Here is a 26,462-nt window from a genome sequence, read left to right as displayed (position 1 = left end):
TAAGCACGGGTCGTACGTAAAAGTAACTATTAATAGTTAATTAATATAAAAATCGTAATAAGTAGCCTACTAATAAGTGCCCGATTTTACGAGCTTATATAGTAGCTTAAGCACTTTAATAATCGTACTTTCTAAGTACTTACTAGCTATTTCCTTTAGTAAATAGGCTAGAATTTTCCTTATAAGCCCTATAGCCGATTAGGTATAGGCCTAGGTAATATTACGGCTCTAAATCTTATATCCCTTTTTCTATAATAATACTATTAATATTATTATTAATCGTTAGCTATAGCGCTATATAGTAAGTAATTATATAAGTAGCGTTACCTTTTTAATATTACTATACCCCTAAATTACGTATTTAGACTTCTCGTACGGCTAGGGTATTCTTTTCTTTTTAATCTTACGAACTATTCGTAATTTAAATATATAAAGGTTTATATATTTTTTTAGGTTATATGAGATAAATCAATAGACCCCTCGATTACGAAGAGTATTTACTTCGATAAGATTTAATCCCTTATACGGCTTTTTAATAATTATAATCACGCCTTTTTTACGTAGTTTAACTACTAGCTCGAAATCGGCTTTCTCTTTTACTATATAAAAGGTATTAATTACCTCGTTATTAGTAATAAGTTACTACGTTAGGGCTTACCGTTATGGTCTTTTACGACGTTTTATTAATAATATTAGTACCCTTTTAGCAATTTCCTCTTCTTCGTCGTCTATTAGTACTACTATAACAATTTTATTAAAGATAATTTCCTATACCTCTTCTATAAGTTATATAATTTCCCCTAGCTTTTCTTCTTTTTATAAGTTAAAAATTACCTTATTAAGATCTATATAATACGGTCTAACTACTATAATTAATACTTTAAGTAACTAGTTATAATCTCTCGTAACTATATAAAAGCGCTCGTTAATAAAAATTAACTTATATAGCCTAGCCTATTATTAAGTAATTTCGCGCTATACTTATATATCTAAATTTAGTAATATATCTAAATTACCCCCTATATCGGGCCTACTGCGCGCAATAATTACTTTATTAACTTACTTTTTTATACTTACCTCGCATAGTACTTATATTACTTTTTTAATTACTCGGGCTCGTTAGCTTATACTTAGTAATAGTAATAAGGCTAAGGTCGTTCTTAAATATGCTCTAAATACTAATAGCGTTAATATAAGTCCGTTAGGCCCTATAGTATCGTTATAGTATTTAAGTACTATTTAGAAGCATTCGTTATTAACAAAATCCGGATTTTCTTTTTTAATAATTCTTAACGCCCTTTTTAACTACTAGTGTGCCCTTTTTACTTTTCTAATATTATAGTACGCTTTAATAAGTACGACTTTTAGTTATATACCGTAGGCCGTTATATTATCCTTAAATTTTACTAACTTAAGGCTAATACTAGCGTCGGTTTTAATACCGTCTAGTAGTCCTTAATATATATCGATCTGGCTTTTTTATAGGGCTACTTATACTATTTTTACTTATAAATCCTAGAGGAATTGCTTTATTTAAAAAGATATAGCTATATCGATTATATATAATACTAGCTAACTATTTAAATATAAAATATTAATAACGATTTCTTAATTAAAATTAAGCTTATTACGCAATTTAAACTTAAATCTACGTAGGCTCTGCGCATTTATCTAGTATTAATAACATACTTTCGTTAACTACTTTAGCGCCCCTATTTTAATATTATTATTACTTAATTACTTTAAAAAGTTATATAGCCTCGTAACTAATAAGTACCTAAATCTCTAATATAATCTTCTAAGCTTACTTTTTATTAAATAATTAATTAACTTCGTATTGTTAGTAAACTTTATAAACGCATACCCCTATCGTCGTTTAATTATTTTGAAGTACTTATTACTTAAGATTCTATTCCTTATATTATCGAATATAATACCTAGTTAATCTATATCTTTTAGATATAAGAGAAATAGGGTATTAATAAGTAAAATATAAAAAGTTATCGTTCCGAAATACGTCTTTATTTTTACTATACTTAGGGTAACGATTTCCTTACTTAGGCTAAAACTAATCCTTATAATACCTATTATTAACGTATTAAGTATTATTAATACGGTCTTTTATAATACTTAGAATTACCCTTTTCCTCTAATTAATTATTATAATACCCTAGTATTTAGGATAATCCTATAGAAATTATTTAGGCTATACCTTTCGCTCGCATAAAATACTTATACGAGCTCAGTATTCGAGGGATCTAAGTAATATAAAAAGGACCCCTCTAACTACCCCTAGATTTACTTAGTATTATATTCTTTCTTTTTAAATATGAAGAGAAATAGCGTCTTCTCTTTAATCGTTAAGAGAATAGGCTTCGGCCTTATTAAATTCGCCCTTTTAGCTACCTCTATATTTATTATCTAAGGGACCTTCCCTTATTATTTATAAATAAAAGCCTACTTATTAAGAACTTTTATTACCCTCTATTCGTTTAGCCTCGTATATCCTCTAGAAACTAACGGGGCGAAAAAAGAGTAATTAATATTATTAATTTCGTTATAATCTAATTCGTTAGTATAGGGGGTAAGATCTTCCTTATTTTCCGAATCTCTTATAGGGGGTAAATATTTTAAACTACTACTTTTACTACTATTACTAAGTTTTATACCCTTAGATTTACCTTTATATATAATAAGGAATTAGTTAAACTAACGAGAGCTAGTTTTACTATCTACTACCCTCGACTTTTTATACTATTTATATAATTTAGTACGCTCTTTTTTAGAGTAGTTACTTAATTAATATCTATCCTTTTTATAAATATAGTATTACTTTTTCTATTACCCTACCCGTAAGTTAAATCTCTACCTATTTAACGAATCTGGGCCTCTTTATTAGTAATTACCGTATTTAGCCTCTTTTCCTTTCTTATTATACGTTTAATTAACTTAATATTACTAATAAGGGCCGTCGTATATTTAAAAATAGGTTTAGCGCGGTATTCTCGTTTTAATATTAAAACTAGATCTTAGCTTTAAATAAAGCGTCTCGTAGTTTTTAGGTACTTAGTATAGGGTTATTTTTACCTCTAGTATACGCTAAATTACAGTATAAAAATATCTAACTTTCCGCTCGTTTATCCCCTTATTTAGCTAGGTTTTCGCTAGCTTATTAATTTAATTAATAAGCTCTTTAAGGATCTCTACTCGCAATTTATTCTCTATTATCCTAGTTATAAATATAAAAAGAATTGCTCGTAGCTTAAATAGGAGCTTTAGGTTCTTATTATAAGTCTCGAAGCGGCTTTAGATTACGTTAATTATACTAAAAAAGTCGTTTTAATCGAAATTACGTACTATTTCGTAATAATAATTAGAGGCTTTACTTATAAATACAATATTAATTACTAAATAATACTAATATTCCTTAATTTTAACTTTTTTATAATAATCGTAAAATATCGTTAGGGTTTCTTATAAGACCTTATACTTCCCCCCAGAGTATAATTTCTTTTTTAAAAAAATCTTTTTAAAGTCTATAAATTACCTCATATTTACCGCTAGATTTTTAGTATTTATATACGATCCCTACGTCGCTATGTACTATTAATAACTTCGGGTCGTCTATTTCTTTTTTTATTAGCTAATTAGCGCCGAATTTCGCATTAGTAACGGTAATAAGTTATAAATCGAAATAAGTAAAATTATCGATTATCGTACTTTTAGTACTATATTTTACCCCGGTATATCCTTTTATAATAACAGATTTCCGTTAGTAATTATAAGAAGGAAATCTAAGTTATTTACCCTTTTTTTAAATTCGTTAAAGTAATTATATACTCTATCGACCTATACTTAGTTTTATAATACGAATTCCTCCTCTATAATTATTATTATTAATATTTTATATAGCTCTCGTAATTATAATTATACTAGTAATACCCCTCGCTTATAAAAGAATTTATTAATTATTTTCGTAATTCCTAAGCTTATGCTCGCGAACTATTTATCTAGCTAGTAGCTAAAGTCGTTTATAATCTCGTAAAATAGGGGTTACCCTTATAGCCCCTTTTTTTTATAGACCTTAGTTAAATAGATTAATACCGTATTAATTTACTCGCTATTAAGTTAATTCGTAATTTAGTATATCTACGTCCCTTAATAATCCGAGTTAATATTTACTTACTTATAAAAAATTAGGATTCTATTTAAGATCGGGTTTTGTCCTCTTTTTCCTTACCCTAACTCGCTAAGGGTTATACTCTAACTTATACCCGTATTAGTAGTTATTAATATATTTAATCTTAATAAGGATATATTTAATTTGCGCGCTAGTTATAATAAATCCGTACTTTTACTACTTAACGAATTTATCGGGGTCTAAGAGATTCCTACTTCCTCTTACTATTTTATTACTACTCTTATTTTTACTATTTCTAACGATTACTACTACCTTTCTAAATCGTTAACTATTATACTTACTAAGATCCTCTTTTTCGTTTAGTATAAAAGGGTAGGTTTTAATAGTTCCTTTTTATAATAATAATAATAAACGTTTATATTATTATAAGAAAATATAGTAATTAGTCTTAGGATCTTTCTTAGTTATTAATTTTTATTATCCTATATATTTTAACTTCTTAAGCCTCGTGCTCTTTATAATCTCTAAATAGCTTCCTTCTTTAACTTACTTTTTTTAAAGTAGCATTTTATAAAAATAGTCGAAAATAGACGCTAAGTAGCTCGTAAAAGAGCTATATAAGCTATTAAGAACTATATAGGCCGTTAAGTATAGTTAACGAAGTTAAGCCCTTTTTTTTTATAAAATCGTAAATTTTAAAAACTTATTAAAAAATGCTTACTTATTACTTATATATAGTAGGGTTAGATACTTAAAAATCTTATTTTTTATAGCCTCTTAATACCCTATTTTATATCTTTTAAGTAGTCTTTTTTATAGCTTAATTATAATTAAGTAATTATTACTTATTAATAATCCCTTTTATTACTTAGTTAATTTTTTAAAATTAATAATCTCGCGCTAAGAGCTAATATAAAAAAAAGCCCTTTAGTAGCCCTCTAGAGGATTCTTTTCTTTTCCCCTTAGATCCTCGTCTTTTTAGTCTTTTTTTAAGCTAATAATAACTTTAATAAGAGGTTATAAAACTACTTTAGGGTAGCCGCCTTTTTCTTAAGTTAATCTCTAAAATCCGTAATACTCTTAACTCGATATTATTAAAATTTCTAAATCCCCTCTTTTCTTATTAAACCGTCCCTTATATTATATTTTTAAATAATACCCGGGGGGTAGTTAAGGGAGCTATAAAAAGGTTATTTAAATTATAAATTTAAAATCGTATTTATAAAATCCTCGTAATAATAAACTTTTCTATATATTATAAATCTCTTAGCTTAATAACTCCTATAGGGTTACTTTTACTACTAAATAAGAATATTTATATTTAGAAATCCCTTTTTTTAATCGCACGGTGCTTTTTTATATTATATTATTAAGCTCGTTCGTTATACTAATTAATTAAATAAGTAGTCGTTGCGTAAGTATTTTCTTTTATTAATTTAACTAGTTAATTTCTAATCGTAAGCTAGTTATAGAAAAGTTATTTAGTAAAAAAGCTACTCGGGGTAATAATAAAAGGCTAGTTGCTTAAGCGGTTTTATTAATTAACGTAGTTTAACGTAGTAAACGTCGACCTTTTATAAATAATAAAGGGCTACGATTACTTAATTCTATACGGCATTCGAGAATCGCCCCCTTTTTTATCTACTTCTATAAGGTTAATTAGTATAAATCTCCTATCTCGTATAGTATTAAGAGGTCGTCTTTTCTACGTAACGAGATACCTTACTAATCTACGATAGTAAAATTTAATTATTAATTAGTATTAGTATCCCTATTATAAAGTAATTAGTTCGAACTATAGTTAACGAAAAGATTAATTAAAATATATAAATATCTACGTAGTAAGTATAAAAAAGAGGTTCTAACCGTAGGTTAGGCTAGCTACGATAATCGTAAATAAGGCCCTTAATTAGCCCCTGCGCAGTCGGCTATATACCGCGGTTAAATTAGATTTCTAATCCGATAGTATTATTAAGCTCGTTTGTCGCGCTAATTAATTAAGTAAGTAGTCGTTACGTAAATAATTCTTTTTACTAATTTAACTAGTTAATTTCTAATTACGGGCCGGCTATAGAAAAGTCGTTTAATAAAAAAGCTACTTAGGGTAATAATAAAAGGCTAGTTACTTAAGTAGTTCTATTAATTAACGTAGTTTAACTTAATAAACGTCGACCTCTCGTAGGTAATAAAGGGCTACGATTACTTAATTCCGTATAGTATTCGAGAATTGCCCCCTTTTTCGTTTACTTTTATAAGGTTAATTAATACGAATTTCCTATCTTATACGGTATTAAAAGGTCGTCTCTTTTACGTAGCGAAATACCTTACTAATCTATAATAATAAAATTTAATTACTAATTAGTATTAGTATCCTTATTATAGGGTAGTTAGTTCGAACCGTAGTTAACAAAAAGATTAATTAAACTATATAAATATCTATATAGTAAGTATAAAAAAGAGGTTCTAACTATAAGTTAGGCTAGCTACGATAATCGTAAATAGGGCCCCTAGTTAGCCCCTGCGCAGTCGGCTGTATGCCGCGGTCGAATTAGACTTCTAATCCGACATAAGGAGAGTTTTGATGGCAGATTCCTCCGTGAACAGGCGGGCCAAAAGTTCTCCGGCTTCCGCTTTGAGATTGCGGTCAGCTCGGGAGAGGTCAGTCTCTTCCAAGTGATCGAACAGCCAATCTGTTGCGTAGGTCCGGAACTTGACTGCCCCAGGTGTCATGTTAGTCTGCCCATCCAATATGCCGTGCAGGCACCTCATCGCGAGAATGAGATGAGCATTATCGGGGTCCTGGCAGATGTACTTGGTCTTGCGTTCTAATTTTTGAGCAAAGAACTCTTCGAACCCAAATTTGTCGTAGACATCTGATGGGCAGACCGTTGATAGGTAATGTTTGACGATTTTGATCTCCGCCGGCGAAATCTGCTCTTCGCTGCCGTAGTCTGTGCCACTTGACTGATACCTTTTTACAGGTACAATATCCCCTATCTCTTCCGTACTGAAAGAGATGTCCCGGTTATCTTCAATCTTGAACAACAGAGAATACTTTTCCCGGATCTTAGACTCCAAAGATCGAAGTGAGATCTGACCGGATGCCTCCAAATTTGTGTTCAAACGTATGGCAGCTTCCAGCTGTAGAGGAGACATCCATCTCCTTGCCCATTTCACCCATACGATGATTTCATTGACTTCATCAATCTCGGCCGATTTGAGCGTCATGTTGAGCTTTTTGATGTCAGCAAGAATCTGCTTGGGTCTGGCGCTGCCAACTTCGTTCAGGCATTGTTCAATCTCGGACAAGGAGTCAACACCCTCAATGGTGCTTAGTGCAGAGTTCGTAATATAGTAGTCGCCGGAGGTCGCAAATGTGAGCCTTGATAGAATCATCGTTCTAGTCTCGGCAACGCCAGCTCGACTGGCGTCATTCAAAGTTTCCATTGCGTCCATCCTGGCTATGATGTATAGCTCAATGTCAATGGAGTTCCGGAAACCGAGTTTCATTCTGGTGACTCTCATGTCACCCGCTTCCTCAAGCACGTCGAAGCTATGTTGGTTGCCCGTAATGATTACACGCGTGCGTAGACGAGATGCGTCTGCCGAAATTCTCTGTAAAAGACCAGCGAGCCCATTGATATTATCGCCCAGTCCGTCTATGACGATGAAGAACGTGCTCTCGATGCCTGGGCGGTCTTCGTTCTCCAGCAATAGTTTATTCCAGATATCCGATGGATCTTCGGTGTTCACCTTGTCACAGAGTCCAGCAATGGACTTGAGGTACGGAAGCTCCATCTGAGCCAACTGCCACAAGACACCTTTCGACACCACTTCGGCGACATGCTTCTTCTTGAATGTGGCCTTGGAGTTGTCCTTTGAATCTTCCTCGAGAAAGTAGTACGCAATCGCCGACCTGGCCTTCGCACTGTTCGATAGTCTGTGTTTCTGTAGTCGACTGATGATATGAGTTGCCAGGAGTGTCTTTCCAGAACCTTCCCCACCCTCGATCCCAAGGATCGGACTTGCTTCGTTACTGCCAGTCATCCACGAGGTGAATAGGGTATCATCGTCCAACCATTCACCGGTGCCATTGAGAAGCAAGCTCTTATTCTTGCGTAACGCGGCATCCCATGTGTCGAAGTCTTTTGCGTTCTTGCCGAAGAAAACTTCTTGGACCTTGCTTTTGAAGTGCTGATCCAACTTGTCTTGCTTCTGCGCCACATTGCTCTCAATGAGAGTGTCAAGTTTGACGACACTCTCTTTGGAAGCTTTGGCAGCGTCTTGGCCAGCCTTGAGTGACTGGGCAGAAACGAGCCTATGCTCTCTGGCGGTCAGGTTCTCCATCTGACCGAGGAGGTCCTTGATGAAGTCGTCGTCCAGGAAAAGTTGGCGAAAAAACATCTCGATCTTGCGTCTTTTCGGCTTGAGCTGAAGAGTGCGATCGCAGACGTCGATGAAAAGTTTGAGTTGACAGCAAGCCACCTTTCTCAGAGACGCATCCATACCACCATAGTATGGTAGACGCTCAAGAAATTCGGCACATTTCTCAAGCAGTTCCGCGAGACTCTCGAACACCGCCGAGTATGACTGCCATGCCCCAATCACAAACGTGAGAGCGTTGAAACAAGTGTTTGCCGGGGCGAAGGCCTAAACAAGAAACACGCCGATTAGCACGAATCTGTCGGATTAGAAGTCCAATTCGACCGCGGCATACAGCCGACTGCGCAGGGGCTAATTAGGGGCCCTATTTATAATTATCGTAGCTAGCCTAACCTACGGTTAGAACCTCCTTTTTATACTTACTACGCAGATATTTATATAGTTTAATTAATCTCTTCGTTAACTACGGTTTAAACTAACTACTTTATAATAAGAATATTAATACTAATTAATAATTAAACTCTACTATTATAAATCGGTAAGGTATCTCGCTACGTAGAAGAGACGACCTCTTAATACCGTATAAAATAGGAGATTCGTACTAATTAACCTTACGGAAATAAATAAAAAAGGAAGCGATTCTCGAATACCGTACGGAATTAAGTAATTATAGCCCTTTATTACTTATAAGAGGTCGACGTTTACTATATTAAACTACGTTAATTAATAGAACTGCTTAAGCGACTAGCCTTTTACTATTACCCCGAGTAGCTTTTTTACTAAACGACTTTTCTATAGCCGGCCCGCGATTAGACATTAACTAAGGAAGCTATTTAGAGATTATAGAGAGCACGAGGCTTAGGAGGCTAGAAGTATACGGGATAGCGGAAATTAGTAATTAGTAAAGATCCCGAGACTAATTACTATATCTTCTTATGGTAATATAAACGTCTGCTACTATTATTATTAAAAAGAACTACTAAAACCTACCCTTTTTTATTAAATAAAAAGGAGGATCTTAGTAAGTATAATAGCTAGTAATCTAAAAAGGTAGTAATAATTACTAAAAATAGTAAAAACGAGAATAATAGCGAGATAGTAAGAGGAAGTAGGAATCTCTTAGACCCCGATAAATTCGTTAAGTAGTAAAAGCACGGATTTATTACGACCCGCGCGCGGATTAGATATATCCTTATTAAGATTAAACACGCTAGTAACTACTAATATAAGCATAAGCTAGAGTAAGACCCTTAGTAAGTTAGGGTAAAGAAAAAGAGGATAAAACCCGATCCTAAATAGAATCCTAATCCCTTATAAGTAGGTAAATATTAACCCGGACTATTAGGGGACGTAGATATATAAAATCGCGGATTAGCTTAATAACGAGTAAATTAACGTAGTATTAATCTATTTAACTAAGGTCTATAAGAAAAAGGGGCTATAGGGGTAACCCCTATTTTACGAGATCGTAGACGACCTTAGCTACTAACTAGATAAATAGTTCGCGAGCATAAGCCTAGGAATTATAAAAATAGTTAATAAATTTCTCTATGGGCGAGGGGTATTACTAGCGTAATTATAATTACGAGAGCTATACGAAATACTAATAGCGATAATTATAAAGGAGGAATTCGTATTATAAAACTAGGTATAGGTTAATAGAGCGTATAATTGTTTTAACGAATTTAAAAAAAGGGTAAACGACCTAGATTTCCTTCCTATAATTACTAACGGAAATCTATCGTTATAAAAGGATATACCGGGGCAAAATATAGTATTAGAAATACGATAATCGATAATTCTACCTATTTCGATCTATAACTCGTTACCGTTACTAATACGAATTCGGCGCCGATTGGCTAATAAGAAAAGAGGTAGACGACCCGAAGTTACTAATAGTACGTAGCGACGTAGGGTTCGTATATAGATACTAAAAATCTAGTAGCAAATATAAGGTAATTTATAAACTTCAAAAAGATCTTCCTAAAAGAGAAATTGTACTCTGGGGGGAAGTATAAGGTCTTATAAGAAACCCTAACGATGTTTTACGATTATTATAAAAAAGTCGGAATTAGGGAATATTAGTACTATTTAGTAATTAATATCGTACTCATAAGTAAAGCTTTTAATTATTATTACGAAGTAGTACGTAATCTCGATTAAAACGACTTTCTTAGTATAATTAACGTAATCCGAAGCCGCTTCAAGACTTATAATAAGAACCTAGAGCTCCTATCTAAGCTACGAGCGATTTTTTTATATTTATAACTAGGATAATAGAGGGTAAATTACGAGTAGAGATCTTTAAATAGCTTATCGATCGAATCGATAAGCTAGTAAAAACCTAGCTAAATAAGAGGATAAACGAGCGGAAAGTCGGATATTTTTATACTATAATCTAGCGTATACTAGAGGTAAAGATCACCCTATACTAGGTACCCGAAGACTACGAGACGCTCTACTCAAAGCTAAGATCTAGCTTTAATATTAAAGTAAAAATGCCGCGCTAAACCTACTTCTAAGCGTACGACGGCCCTTATTAATAATATTAAGTCGATCGAATATATAATAAAAAAAGAAAAGAGGCTAGATACGGTAATCGCTAATAAGGAGGCCTAGATTTATTAAATAGGTAAAGATTTAACTCACGAGCAAGGTAATAAAAGAAGTAATACTATATTTATAAAAAGGATAGATATTAATTAAGTAACTACTCTAAAAAAGAGCGTACTAAATCGTACGAATAATATAAAAAGTCGAGGGTAATAAATAGTAAAACTAGCCCTCGTCGGTTTAACTAATTCCTTGTTATATATAAGAGCAGATCTAGGGGTATAGAACCTAGCGACAGTAGCTAAAGTAGCGGCCTAAAGTATATACCCCCTATAGGAAATTCGAAAGATAAAAAAGATCTTACCCCCTATACTAACGAATTAGATTATAATAAAATCGACGATGTTAACTACTCTTTTTTTACCCCGTTAACCTCTAGAGGATATACGAGGCTAAACGAATAAAGGGTAGTAAAAGCTCTTAATAAGTAGGCTTTTATTTACGGATAGTAAGGGAAGGTTCCTTAGATAATAAATACGGAGGTAGCTAAAAGGGCAAATCTAATAGGGCTAAAGCCTATTCTCTTAATAATTAAAGAGAAGACGCTATCTCTTTTAATATTTAAAAAAAAGGAACATAGTACTAAGTAAATCTAGGGGTAACTAGAGGGGTCCTTTTTATACTACTTAGATCCCTCGAATACTAAGCTCGTATAGGTATTCTATATAAGTAAAAAGTACGGCCTAGATAATTTCTATAGGATTATCTTAGATACTAGGGTATTATAATAGTTAACTAGAGAAAAAGGGCAATTCTAGGCGCTATAGAAAATCGCGCTAATAATACTTAATACGTTAACGGTAGGTATTACGAGGATTAGTTTCGGCCTAGGTAAGGAAATCGTCGCCCTAAGTATAATAAAAGTAAAGACGCACTTCGGAACGATAACTTTTTATATTTTACCCCTTAATACCCTATTTCTCTTATATTTAAAAGATATAGATTAACTAAGTATTATATTTAATAATATAAGGAATAAAATCTCTAGCAGTAAGTACTTCGAGATAGTCGAACGATAATAGGGGTATACGTTTATAAAGCTTATTAATAATACGAAGTTAATTAATTACCTAACGGAAAGTGAGCTTAGAAAACTATACTAAAGATTTAGGTACCCGTCGGTTACGAGGCTATATAACCTCTTAAAGTAATTAAGTAATAATAATATCGAAATAGGGGCGCTAGAGTAGTTAATAAAAGTATATTATTAATACTAAAAAAATACGCAGAGCCTACGTAGATTTAAGTTTAAATTACGTAATAAGCTTAACTTTAACTAGGAAATAGTCGTCGATATCTTCTACTTAAATAGTCGGCTAGTACTATATATAATCGACGTATTTATATCTTTCTAAGTAAGGCAATTCCTCCGGGATCTATAAGTAAAGATAGTATAAGTAGCCCTATGAAAAAGCTAGATCGATATATACTAAGGACCGCTAGATAGCATTAGAACTAACGCTAGTACTAGCTTTAAGTTAATAGAATTTAGGGATAATGCGACGGCCTATAGTATATAGCTAAAAGTTATACCCGTTAAAGCGCACTATAGCATTAAAAAGGTAAAAAGGGCATACTAATAGTTAAAAAGGGCATTTAGAATTATTAAAAAAGAAAATCCGGATTCTACTAACGATAAATACCTCTAAATAATACTTAAATACTATAACGATACTATAGGGCCTAACGGACTTATACTAACGCTATTAGTATTTAGAGCATATTTAAGAACGACCTTAGCCTCGCTACCGTCGCTAAGTATAAGTTAACGAGCCTAAGTAATTAAAAAAATAATACGGGCACTGCGCGAGGTAAATATAAAAAAGTAAGTTAATAAGGTAATTACTACGCGCAATAGGCCCGATATAGGGGATAATCTAGATATATTATTAAATTTGGATATATAAATATAGCGCGAAATTACCTAATAGTAGGCTAGGCTATATAAGTTAATTTCCATTAACGAGCGCTCTTATATAGTTATAAGAGATCGCGACTAATTACTTAAAGTATTAATTATAATAATTAGACCGTACTATATAGATCCTAACGAGGTAATTTCTAACTTATAAAAAGAAAAAGAGCTAGGGGAAACTATATAACCCGCGGCAGAGGCATAGGAAATTATCCTCGATAAAATCGTCGTAGTAATACTAATAGATAACGAGGAAAAGGAAATTACTAAAAGGGTACTAATACTACTAGCGAGACGTCGTAGAAAATTATAATAGCAAGCCCTAACGCGGTAATTTATTACTAGTAACGAGGTAATTAATACTTTTTATATAATAAAAGAGAAAGCCGATTTCGAGCTAGTAATTAAACTACGTAAAGAAGGCGTAATTATAACTACTAAAAAGCTATATAAGGGATTAGATCTTATCGAAGTAGATACTCTTTGCGATCGAGGGGTCTATCGATTTATCCTATACGACTTAGAAAAATATATAAACCTCTGTATATTTAAATTACGAATAGTTTATAAGATTAAAAGGAAAAGAATACCCTAGCCGTACGAGAAGTCTAAATACGTAATTTAGGGGTATAGCGACGTCGAAAAGGCAATACTACTTATATAATCGCTTACTATATAGCGCTATAGCTAACGATTAATAATAGTACTAATAGCATCGTTACGGAAGAAGGAATACGAGATTTAGAGCCGTAATATTACCTAGGCCTATACCTAATCGGCCACAGGGTTTATAAGGAAAATCCTAGCCTATTTACTAAAAGAAATGGCTAGTAAGTACTTAGAAAGCACGATTATTAAAGTGCTTAAGCTACTATATAGGCTCGCAGAATCGGGCACCTATTAGTAGGCTACCTATTACGATTTTTATATTAATTAACTATTAATAGTTACTTTTACGTACGACCCGTGCTTATTAATTATAGAGTACGAAGGCGACTAATTTAGGATCGTTAGAATATAGACCGACGATATATTAAGCCTATCCGATATTAACTTTATAAAAAAGGAGGATAAGGAGCTCTAAAAAGCGGGCTTTGTAGCGAAGCTAAAAAAGGTCCTTATAATAAATACCCCCTTAGTATTTAACGATAAGACTTTTATAATTAAAAGGGAAACCGTCGTTTTTTAATAAAAGGGGTAGGGCGAGAAGATTAACCTTATCGATCTAAACGTAACTAACGTTAAAAAGCGGTATAAGGCTAAGCTCCTATAAGGGGTATATATTACGAGTATTTATTAGCCCGAGGCGACTTTTAACTACGCTAGGGTAGTATAGGCTATAAATTTAACCGAACGAGATATTAAGGTACTTAATAAGTAGCTTAAGTAGTAGTAGATAAATCTCGATCGAGGTCTCGTTTATTACTTAATCGACCTTATGACTAATAAGCTTTACGTCTTTATTAATAGGTTATTTACGAATAATAACGACCTTACTTCGTAATTAGGGTATATTATTATCTTAGTTAATAAGAGTATAAGCGAGAGCGAATTTATTATATATAGTAATATAATCTACTACTCGTTAACTAAAAGTAAGCGGGTAATAAGAAGTGTATTAGTATTAAAAATATATAGTATAGTTAACGGCGTTAACCTCTCTTATACGATTTTAATAACGCTAAAGAAGATTACCGATCGAATTAGCCTTCTACCTATTTTAACGGTTATTTATACCGATTCCTACTTATTATACGAATACCTTATTAAATTAGGAACGACGAAGGAAAAGAGGCTTATAATCGATATTATAGCCCTTAAGTAATCGTACGAAAGGCGCGAGATACTCGAGATTTATTAAATTAATAATAAAAACAACCTCGTAGACGCTTTTATAAAAGTAGTACTAAATAAGGGATTAGAGTAATTCGTAAATAATAGAAAAGTTACTATACGAATAGAGGGATAGGTTATATAAAAAGAATAGAAAAAAGGGGGAAAAGGAAACGACTTAATAAACGGGCCCGAGATTGAATTATACCTCTAACCGTAGCGGTTAAATCGATAAAAAAAAGAGAAAGTTAGTATCGGATTAGAAGTCTAATTCGACTGCGGTATATAGCCGACTATATAGGGGCTAATTAGGGGCCCTATTTACGATTATTATAGCTAGCCTAACTTACGGTTAGAACCTCCTTTTTATACCTACGCAGATATTTATATAGTTTAATTAATCTCTTCGTTAACTACGGTTCGAACTAACTACCCTATAATAGGGATACTAACAGATACCTAACATGACGGCTGGCTACATCAAGTACGAGATCCCGGCGCTCGGTATGAACATATCAAACATTGATGGAGCGGCCGTAGCGGCCTTGAGGGAAGACAATGAGACGATTATAAACACAGAATTGACAGCAAAAGCAACAACCCAGCCAACAGAAACAATCAGCTTCCGCGACATGAAGTCCCTCATAATATCCTTTGCAATGATGAAGTCCAGCAGCGACTTCAGGGAAAGCAAGCAGGCATGGGACGACGCGACCATCGTAGCACATGAATGCGCTCTGTACTTCTGTGCCAATGTGTACCAAACCACGATCAAGCAAGGTGCTCTAGAGGAGACTGTTTTGGGTTCCTATGTGAACAGGAACCTTGATTCCTTTCTCTCCTTGAATCCTCATGAATCTGAGCTCTCGAAGGCATACAACGAGTACACGAATTACACTTTGAACTACGACAAGTCAGACTTCAACCGAACCGACCTCCAACTGTTGATTTCGCCGGAAGAGTATCGTGCCGCCACCGGTCTAAACACAGAAAACAGCTTGCGATTCAATATCTCACAAAACGCGGCTGGAAGCATCACTGGAGCATTCGCGAATCAATTCGCCCGTCGGCCTAGCCCTCTGAGCAAGAAGCAGCTCGTATACCCGCCGCTACGTCGATCACCTCAGGTTCTACAACAACAGCCTAACGTAATCACAAGCTTAGGGGCATCCCAAAATTTCACGGCAATGTTTGAGGCAGCCGCAGCTGGTTTGACAAAGTACATACGTGATCTCTCTCTGGAAGAGGAGCCCTTGGAGGGCAAGACGCTGCAATGGGTGGTTCATATCCGCGTACGTTGGGGGTTTCTGTCTCTTCCAATGGCAGCATTACTGGCCGGTTGTTTGTTCTTATCGGATTGGAAGTCCAATTCGACCGCGGCATACAGCCGACTGCGCAGGGGCCAATTGGGGGCCCTATTTACGATTATCGTAGCCAGCCTAACCTACGGTTAGAACCTCCTTTTTACACCTACGCAGATATTTATATAGTTTAATTAATCTCTTCGTTAACTACGGTTCGAACTAATTACTCTATAATAGGGATACTAATACTAATTAGTAATTAAATTCTACTATCGTAGATTAGTAAGGTATCTCGCTATATAAAAAAGACGACCTCTTAATACCGTACGGGATAGGAGATTCGTATTAATTAACCTTACGGAAGTAAATAAAAAAAGAGGCGATTTTTAAATACCGTACGGAATTAAGTAATCGTAGCTCTTTACTATTTACGAGAGGTCGACGTTTATTATATTAAACTACGCTAGTCGACGGAACCGCTTAGGTAACTAGTATTTTACCGTCGCCTTAAGTAGCCTTTTTTACTAAATAACTTCCCCGCGGCCGGCCCGCGATTAGAAATTAACCGGCTAAATTAGTAAAAAGAATTCCCTATATGACGACTACTTACTTAATTAATTAGCGTAACGAACGGGCTTAATAGTACGGTATAAAAGAGTACTACGCGATCGAAAAAGGGGATCTCTAAACGTAAATATTCTTACTTAGTAACGAAGGTAACCCTATAGGAGTTATTAAGCTAAGAGATTTATAATATATAGAAAAGTTTATTACTATGGGGATCTTATAAGTACGCCCTTAAGCCCGTGATCTAGACGACCTCTTTATAGCTCCCTTAACTACCCCCCGGGTATTACTTAGGAATATAATATAGGGGACGGTTTAACGAGGGAGGAGGGGATTTAGAGGTCCTAATAGTATCGAGTTAAGAGTATTACGGATCTCGGAGATTAACTTAAGAAGAAGGTAGCTACCCCAAAGTAGTCCTACGACCTCCCGTTAGAGTTATTATTAACCTAAGAAAAGGCTAAAAAGACGAGGATCTAAGGGAAAAGAAAAGAATCCTCTAAAGGGCTATTAAAAGGCTTCTTTTTATACTAGCTCACAGCGCAAGATTACTAATTTTAAAAAATCGGTAACTAGTAAAGATCCCGAGACTAATTACTATATTTTATTATAATAATATAAACGTTTACTGCTATTATTATTAAAAAGAACTACTAGAACCTACCCTTTTATACTAAATAAAAAGGAGGATCTTAATAAGTACGATGGCTAGTAATTTAGAAGGGTAGTAGTAATTACTAGAAATAGTAGAAACGAGAGTAGTAGCGAGATAGTAAGAAGAAGTAGGAATCTCCTAGACCTTAATAAATTCGTTGGGTAGTAAAAGTACGGATTTGCTATAACTAGCGCGCGGATTAAATATATCCCCGTTAAGATTAAATACGCTAGCGACTACTAATACGGGTATAAGTTAGAGCACGACCCTTAGTAAGTTAGGGTAAAGAAGAAGAGGACGAAACCCGATCCTAAATAGAATCCTAATCCCTTATAAGTAGGTAAATATTAACCCGGACTATTAGGGGACGTAGATATATAAAATCGCGGATTAGCTTAATAACGAGTAAATTAACGTAGTATTAATCTATTTAACTAAGGTCTATAAAAAAAGGGGCTATAGGGGTAACCCCTATTCTACGAGATCGCAAACGACCTTAGCTATTAGCTAGATAAATAGTTTATAAGCGCAAGCTTAAGAATCGTAAAAGCGGTTAATAAATTCCTTTATAAGCGAGGGGTATTACTAGCGTAATTATAATTATAAGAACTTTACGAAGTCTTAGTAGCGACGATTATAGAAGAGGAATTCGTAATATAGACCTAGGTATAAGTCGATAGGGCGTATAATCGCTTTAACGAATTTAGAAAAAAGGTAAACGACCCAGATTTCCTTCTTATAATTACTAACGGTAATCTATCGTTGTAGAAGGATATATAGAGGTAAAATATAGTACTAGAAGTACGACAATCGATAATTCCGCTTATTTCGATCTATAGCTCGTCGCCGCTACTAATACGAAATTCGGTACTAATCGGTTAATAGGAAAGGAAGTAGACTACCCGAAGTTATTAATAGTATATAGCGACGCAGGGATCGTATATAGATACCGAAAATCTAGTAATAAATACGAGGTAGTTTATAGACCTTAAAAAGATCTTCTTAAAAAAGAAATTATACTCTAGGGGGAAGTATAAGGTCTTATAAGAAACCCTAACGATGTTTTATAATTATTACGAAAAAGTCAGAATTAGGGAACACTAGTACTATTCAGTAGTTAATGTCGTACTCGTAGGCAAAGCTTCTAATTATTACTACGAAGCGGTGCGTAATCTCGATTAAAACGACTTTCTTAGTATAATTAACGTAATCCGAAGCCGCTTCGAGACCTATAATAAGAACCTAAAGCTCCTATTTAAGCTACGAGCGATTTCTTTCGTATCTATAGCTAGGATAATAGAGAGTAAATTGCGAGTAGAAATCCTCGAAAAGCTTATCGATTAAATTAATAAGCTAGCGAAAACCTAGCTAAATAAGGGGACTAACGAGCGAAAAGTTAGATATTTTTATACCGTAGTCTAGCGCGTTCTAGAGGCGAAAATAACTCTATACTAAGTACCCGAAGACTACGAGACGCTCTACTCGAGGCTAAGATCTAGCTTTAATATTAAAATAAGAATGCCGCGCTAAACCTACCTCTAGGTATATAACGGCCCTTATTAGTAGTATTAGGTCGACTAAATATATAATAAGAAAAGAAAAGAAGCTAGGTACAGTAATCGCTAGTAAGGAATCCTAAATTCGTTAAATAGGTAAAGATTTAATTCGCGAGCAGGGTAACGGAAAAAGCAGTGTTTTATTTATAAAAAGGATAGATATTAGTTAAGTAACTACTCCGAGGAAGAGCGTACTAAATCGTACGAATAATATAGAAAATCGAGGGTAGTAGATAGTAAAACTAGCCCTTATCGATTTAACTAATTCCTTATTATATATAAGGGTAGATCCGGGGGCACGGAACCTAGCGAAAGTAGCTAATTTAGCGGCCTAAAGTACCCGCATCCTATAGGAGATTCGGAAGATAAAGAAGATCTTACCCCTTATACTAACGAATTAGATTATAATAAAGTCGACGATATTAACTACTCTTTCTTCGCCCCGTTAGCCTCGGGAGGATATACGAGGCTAAACGAATAAAAGGTAGTAGAAGCCCTTAATAAGTAGGCTTTTATTTATAAATAGTAAGGGAAGGTCCCTTAGATAACGGATACGGAGGTGGGCGAAAGGACGAATTTAATAGCGTAGAATTCTACTCTCTTAATATTTAAAGAAAAGAGATAGGGTGCTAAGTAATTCTAGGGGTAGCTAGAGGGGTCCTTTTTATATTACCTAGATTACTTAAATACTAAGCTCGTATAGGCATTCTACGCGAACAAAAGGTACGGCCTAGATAATTTCTATAGGATTATCCTAGATACTAGGGTATCGTAATAGTTAATAAGAAGAAAAGGGCAATTCTAGGCGCTATAAAAAATCGTATTAGTAACGCTTAATACGTTAATAACGGGTATTACGAGGATTAGCTTCGGCCTAGGTAAGGAAATCGTCGCCCTAAATACGGTAGAAGTAGAGACGCACTTCGGAACGATAACTTTCTATATCCTACCCGTTAATACCCTATTTCTCCTATATTTAAAAGATATAGATCGACTAGGTATTATATTCAATAATACGAAGAACAGAATCTCTAGCTATAAGTACTTTAAAATAGTTGAATAACAATAGGGGTACGCGTTTATAAAGCTTATTAACGATACGAAGTCGATTAATTACCTAACGGAAAGTAAGCTTAGATAACTATACCGGAGATTTAGCTACCCGTCGGTTACGAGGCTATATAACCTTTTAAAGTATTTAAGTAATAATAATATCGAAATAGGGGCGCTAGAGTAGTTAATAAAAGTATATTACTAATATTAAATAAATGCGCAGAGCCTACGCAGATTTAAATTTAAATTGCGTAATAAGCTTAACTTTAATTAGGAGATCGTCGTCGATATCTTCTACTTAAATAGTTAACCGGTCCTATATATAATCGACGAGGCTATATTATTCTAAGTAGAGTAATTCTTGCGGGATCTATAAGTAAAAATAGTATAGGTAGCTCTATAAAAAAGCTAGATCGATATATACTAAGGACCGCTAGACGGTATTAAAACTAACGCTAGTATTAGTTTTAAGTTAGTAGAATTTAAGGAAAATGCGACGGCCTATAGTATATAGTTAAAAGTCGTGCCCGTCGAAGCGTACTATAGCATTAGAAAGGTAGAAAGGGCGCACTAGTAGTTAAAAAGAGCGTTTAAAATTATTAAAGAGGAAAATCCCGATTCTAATAACGACGAATGCCTCTAGACGGTATTTAAATACTATAACGATACTATGGGGCCTAACGGGCTTATACTAACGCTTTTAGTATTTAGAGCATATTTAAAAACGACCTTAGCCTCGCTACTATCGCTAGACATAAGCTAGCGAGCTTAAGTAGTTAAAAAAGTAATACGGGTACTGCGCGAGGTAAGTATAAAAAGGTAAGTTAATAAGGTAATTACTGCGCGCAATAGGCCCGATATAGGGGTTAATTTAAATATGCCCCTAAATTCGGATATATAAGTATAGCGCAAAATTACTTAATAATAGGCTAGGCTATATAAATTAATTTCCGTTAACGAGCGTTCTTATATAGTTACGAGAGATTGCGACTAGCTACTCGAGGTATTAATTACGGTAGTTAGACTATATTATATAGATTTTGTTAAGGTAATTTCTAGCCTATAAGAAGAAAAAGAGCTAGGTGAAGCTATATAACCCGCGGCAGAGGTATAAAAAATTATCCTTAATAAAATCGTCGTAGTAGTACTAATAAACGACGAGGAAGAGGAAATTATTAAAAGGGCACTAATACGTCGCGAGAAACTACGATAGTAAGTACTAACGTAGTAATTTATTACTAGCGACAAGGTAATTAATACTTTTTATATAATAAAAAAGAAAGCCGATTTCGAGCTAGTAGTTAAACTACGTAAGGAAGGCGTAATTATAACTATTAGAAAGCCGTATAAGGGATTAGATCTTATCGAAGTAGACACTCTACGCGATCGAGGGGTCTATCGATTTATCCTCTACGATTTAGAAAAGTATATAAACCTCTATATATTTAAATCGCGAATAGTTCGTAAAATTAAAAAAAAAAGAACACCCTAACTATACGAGAAGTCTAGATACGTAATTTAGGGGTACGGCGACGTTAAAAAGGCGACGCTACTTATATAATTACCTACTATATAGCGCTATAGCTAACGATTAATAATAGTACTAATAGTATTACTACGGAAAAAGGGATACGAGATTTAGAGCCGTAATATTACCTAGGTATATACCTAATCGGCCACAGGGCTTATAAAGAAAATCCTAGCCTATTTACTAAAGGAAATAGCTAGTAAGTACTTAGAAGGTACGATTATTAAAGTACTTAAGCTACTATATAGGCTCGTAAAATCGGGTACTTATTAGTAGGCCACCTACTACGATTTTTATATTAATTAATTATTAATAGTTACCTCTACGTACGACCCGTACTTACTAGTTATAGAGTACGAAAGCGACTAATTTAAGATCGTTAAAATATAGACCGACGATATATTAGGCCTATTTAATATTAACTTTATAAAGAAGGAGGATAAGGAGCTTTAAAAAGCGGGCTTCGTAGCGAAGCTAAAAAAGGTCTTTATAATAAATACCCCCCTAGTATTTAACGGCGGGATTTTTATAATCGAAGGGGAAACCGTCGTCTTTTAGTAAAAGGGGTAGGGCGAGAAGATTAACCTCGTTAACCCGAACGTAACTAATATTAAAAAGCGGTATAAGGCTAAGCTTGCGCGAGGGGTATATATTATAAGTATTTATTAGCCCGAGGTAACTTTTAACTACGCTAGGGTAACGTAGGCTATAGATTTAACTAAACGAGACGTCGAGGTACTTAATAAGCGGCTTAAGTAATAATAAACGAATCTTAATCGAGGTCTCGTTTACTACCCGATCGACCTTATAATTAGTAAGCTCTACGTCTTCGTTAATAGGTTATTTACGAATAATAATAACCTTACTTCGTAATTAGGGTATATTATTATCCTAGCTAACGAGAGTATAGGCGAGAGCGAATTTACTATATATAGTAATATAATCTATTACTCGTTAACTAAAAATAAGTAGGTAATAAGAAGTATATTAGCGTTAGAGGTCTATAGTATAGTTAACGGCATTAACCTCTCCCACGCGATTTTAATAATACTAAGGAAAATTACCGATCGAATTAGCTTTCTACTTATTCTAACGGTTATTTATACCGATTCTTACTCGCTATACGAATACCTTATTAAATTAGGAACGACGAAGGAAAAGAGGCTTATAATCGATATTATAGCCCTTAAGTAATCGTACGAAAGGCGCGAGATACTTAAGATCCGTTAGATTAATAATAAAAATAACCTCGCAAACGCTTTTATAAAAATAATACTAAATAAGAGATTAGAGCAATTCGTAAGTAATAAAAAAGTCACCGTACGAATAGAGGGATAGGTTATATAAAAAGAATAAAGAAAAGGGGGAAAAGGAGACGACTTAGTAAACGGGCCCGAGGTCGAATTATACCTCTAACCGTAGTAGTTAAATCGATAAAAGAAAGAGAAAGTTAGTATCGGATTAGAAGTCTAATTCGATTATAGTATATAGCCGACTACGCAGGGGCTAATTAGGGGCCCTATTTACGATTATTATAGCTAGCCTAACCTACGGTTAGAACCTCCTTTTTATACCTACGCAGATATTTATATAGTTTAATTAATCTCTTCGTTAACTACGGTTCGAACTAACTACCCTATAATAGGGATACTAACAGTTCTGCCTGTTCTCCATTATCGAAACAAGACGGCTGGGACTGCCTGCCTGGAGAGGAAGTTCACTGGCAGGGCTAGCCCATGGACTCGATGCGGAATCTCGGGAGAGGCTAAGAGCTGCGGATGGTATTTCGCAGATGGCCGCGCATGCTGATCGTGTTAAGGTCCGATTTTTAGACTCGCCGATGGGTCCGGAACTGAGACTGAGCGACACCAGAAACCATTAGTGTCCTGCTACATTTTAGAAATTTGAGCTCATTCCATGGTATTCCTGATCGTTCTTCGGCTTGGTGTGAGTAATCTGTGCTCTAGCTAGTTATTGTTGTAAGTGCTTCGCTAGCTCGGGAAGCCTGGTCGGCAAGAGTCCGTTGAAGTCAAAATTTGAACCATATCTGACGCGAGAGTCATTTGATCGGCATTTTGCAACGGAACGCACGGAGGTCCTGTCTTTAGTATCCTTGGTACCTAGATAATGGATCAACAAAAGACCGAGGCCTGCCTCGTGCTTTAAGTGGTTGAAAGAGCGCACGATCGCAAGTATGGCGGACCACGAGAACGAAAACGAGAAGCATAAATCTGACGAAAACGGTTACTCTTGTCGCGAATCGGTGTTTACCATGCGTACGGCTAATTCTGCCTAAGGAAATCGTGTTAAATTGCTCTCAAGACTGTCCATGTGACACTGGAGATGGTGAGTCCCAGATAGTGCTTTTCTTGACTCGTCCTGGATGTAATTCTCGGGAAGCCTTACTAAGACTTTAGACTAATTGGACCAATGATCCGCAGGTCGGTCTAGAGTATGGACTCGATCAGGCACTAATAGCGCGTAGAGTAATGATCATATACTTACTGACAGTAATACCGTGATCCTAACTCCTGACCATACCTTAAATGGCTCATTGAAGATCATGATAGCCTTTGAGGAACTAGTAATGATATGGTAATCAACAAATCTGCTTGACTGATCCAGGTTCCAGAAATCACTCTAGGTACATGTAACTTCTAGTCTTGTATAGACATGGAGACATCCTGATCGCGCCAGACGACTCCATAAGACCTTTCGCTTGAATACGAAAGCTTCAGATGCGAAGATCATGTAAGTCTTGTAGAGAGATACTCAGATTGTATCAGGATCATGCGCAAGCTAGCAGTAAGGTTATTGCCGGTAAGGGTGAAGCTGGACACCATTGACTTTCTCAACACCCGTTGACTCTATCTGCGCTATAGATACTACATACCCCTCGCCTTCAGGAGTGCTCATGATCTCATCATTAACTTGCAATTGCCAACTCTTTCCACTGTCACTTGTTCCTCTGTTCTCAAGTTAGTACCTAGGCATTGTGCTGCACGTAAGCACCAGGATTGTGAAATTAAATAATAACTTAAGATACTGCTTGGTATCTTATCAATTCAGTCATTGACGGCATGGTGCTTGTTCCATGATAGCAGGAGTTGTCAACAACGTCCTAGGAAGGCGTTATTAGCCTGTTAGACGACCGTAAATTCAGTATCTCTTTCACAATGCTTACATCCGCGCCTCGATGTGTTGGGTGAACGCTAGGGATTGGCTAATAGCTCTTCCAAGAAGCTGGCCTCTCTATCGACAATAGATAATAGACAGTAGACTCAAGTGTTCTCAGCCTCGCAGTAAAACAAGCCAACATGCTAAGGAGTACTCAGAGGCGGGTTCCGATCGCAACGTGGCAGATCACACATCGGGTTCGTCGACCTCGGATGATCTCGATGTCTTTTGCCCTAGCCCGACGTTCTCACATGAGGCTCTCACATGTTGGTGACCGCCTGAAGATGTTGCACACGCGGCGCCGAGGCAGCAGGCTCGTAGTGTAGTCTGCCTCAGTTGAAAATCTGCCTTGACTAGCACATCTCATCTTGTCGCCAAGAAATCTCATGACATATACGTTGCTGATCTACACGCGCTGACTTCAATAGTCCAAGTCAATTGTCAGGTTGTGAGTTGTGATTGAAGGCCTGGCGTGGCCAAGTCAAAATGGTCTTGGCAGCAACTTTCTACGATAATCGAAACAGCGCCTAGAAAGACTGATAATAGCCGCGATTGTAGCTTTGATTGAGCCCATGGAAAGGCAAAATCTAACGACGTGGCGAGCGCCAAGCCAAGCGCCTCTTTGCCTTTCGCAGTCAGTTGATCGGGAAATCGGCGCGAGGGCCAAGAAGCATCAAAAATGCCAAGACATCGTGATGTGACAATCGGCGGCGGTTGGCTTCATGTGATGAAGAGGCGAGCCTGGTTTTAATCTTACTCGCTCAGCTGCGGGGAAATCAAACATTTTGGTGTAAAATTAGATAGATGGCAAGTCTTGGCAAATTTGGGGGCGGCGACTTTTCGAGTGCTCTTCAAGGCGGAATCCAAGGGGCCCTTGGTCAGAGCTGTCAGTCCTGCGCCACGTTCCGTGTGCCATTATCCCGGCTCAGATGTGCCGATGAAGGGTGGGTACATAGAGAGCACATAGTAAAGTTGGAGTTCCGTTGCAATCGGTTCCGACGGAGCGGAAGTCACGTCCGGGCGGTGTCTTATCGAGGCCCGAATGCATCTCTACCTTAGTGCCCTACATACATAGTAGCCTCATCCCACCAGCATGGTTCGTCTTCATTCTCAAGGTCTCGGGCAGCATTAGTCACCTTGTCTTGGTGTGAGGCCAGCAAAGGGATTAGGTTATTCGGTGGCTTGGCCTTTCAGGCATGCAACGTCATTCTAGGGTCCACCCCGTTGGCTGTTTCACCTTCGAAAGCTTAACGGCCCGTTCCGAATGCCCTCACAGTACTTACTGCTATTAATAAACAAGCGATGCTGAACTGGCAGTTTCACGAGGAAGAACATGGCGAGCGAGCTATTATGTCTAACGTTTCATTGGCAGCTTTGTAGCATAGCGAGAGATGTAAGAGTCTACTTCCGTGATAGGTTCATCCCTGAGACTCACGGCATGTCAAAGGAGGTGAGATGCATCTGTTGGGCTAGTAATTCGGCAGATCGCGAGCAGCTTCCTCAACCATAACTTCAGCTTCCTCAGAACCAAGCTGTTGGCCAAGCTGTGAGGAGCTATGATCCCAGTAGCAATAAGCACGCGGGAAGCTTCCTGACGCAGAGTGATCAACTGTCGATCCAGGTGAAGCAACAACCGCAACACTCAGGGTCTTTCGCAGCTTTGAGCATACTTGGCATGCCAAGTCACACAATATGAGGGCCCAGTATGTAGTCCGACGTCCATTGTCTCCAAACAAC

The 26,462-nt window shown here is 35.8% G+C and overlaps 3 protein-coding genes across 3 annotated transcripts; 2 read left to right on the top strand and 1 right to left on the bottom strand.

The window, feature by feature from the left end:
• Positions 1-6,697: 6,697 nt before the first annotated feature.
• On the bottom strand, positions 6,698-8,545 carry CLUP02_11403 (uncharacterized protein; the record flags this gene model as incomplete). The annotated part of the gene is made up of 1 exon (XM_049290371.1): positions 6,698-8,545. One exon carries the CDS (start codon positions 8,543-8,545, stop codon positions 6,698-6,700), a length of 1,848 nt encoding a protein of 615 aa, XP_049147516.1.
• A 3,380-nt stretch (positions 8,546-11,925) lies between these two features.
• On the top strand, positions 11,926-12,084 carry CLUP02_11402 (uncharacterized protein; the record flags this gene model as incomplete). The annotated part of the gene is made up of 1 exon (XM_049290370.1): positions 11,926-12,084. A coding segment is annotated over one exon (159 nt), but the record flags the coding sequence as incomplete, so codon positions are not given.
• A 3,265-nt stretch (positions 12,085-15,349) lies between these two features.
• CLUP02_11401 (uncharacterized protein) lies at positions 15,350-16,435 on the top strand (the record flags this gene model as incomplete). The annotated part of the gene is made up of 2 exons (XM_049290369.1): positions 15,350-16,177; positions 16,427-16,435. The coding sequence occupies 2 exons, from the start codon at positions 15,350-15,352 to the stop codon at positions 16,433-16,435; spliced, it is 837 nt and encodes a 278-aa protein (XP_049147514.1).
• Positions 16,436-26,462: the final 10,027 nt, after the last annotated feature.

Source organism: Colletotrichum lupini, chromosome 5, assembly GCF_023278565.1.
Source record: "Colletotrichum lupini chromosome 5, complete sequence".
NCBI classification, from domain to species: Eukaryota; Fungi; Ascomycota; class Sordariomycetes; order Glomerellales; family Glomerellaceae; genus Colletotrichum; species Colletotrichum lupini.
Note: the sequence above shows the minus strand (reverse complement) of the source record. Positions and strands in the feature narration are given on the sequence as shown.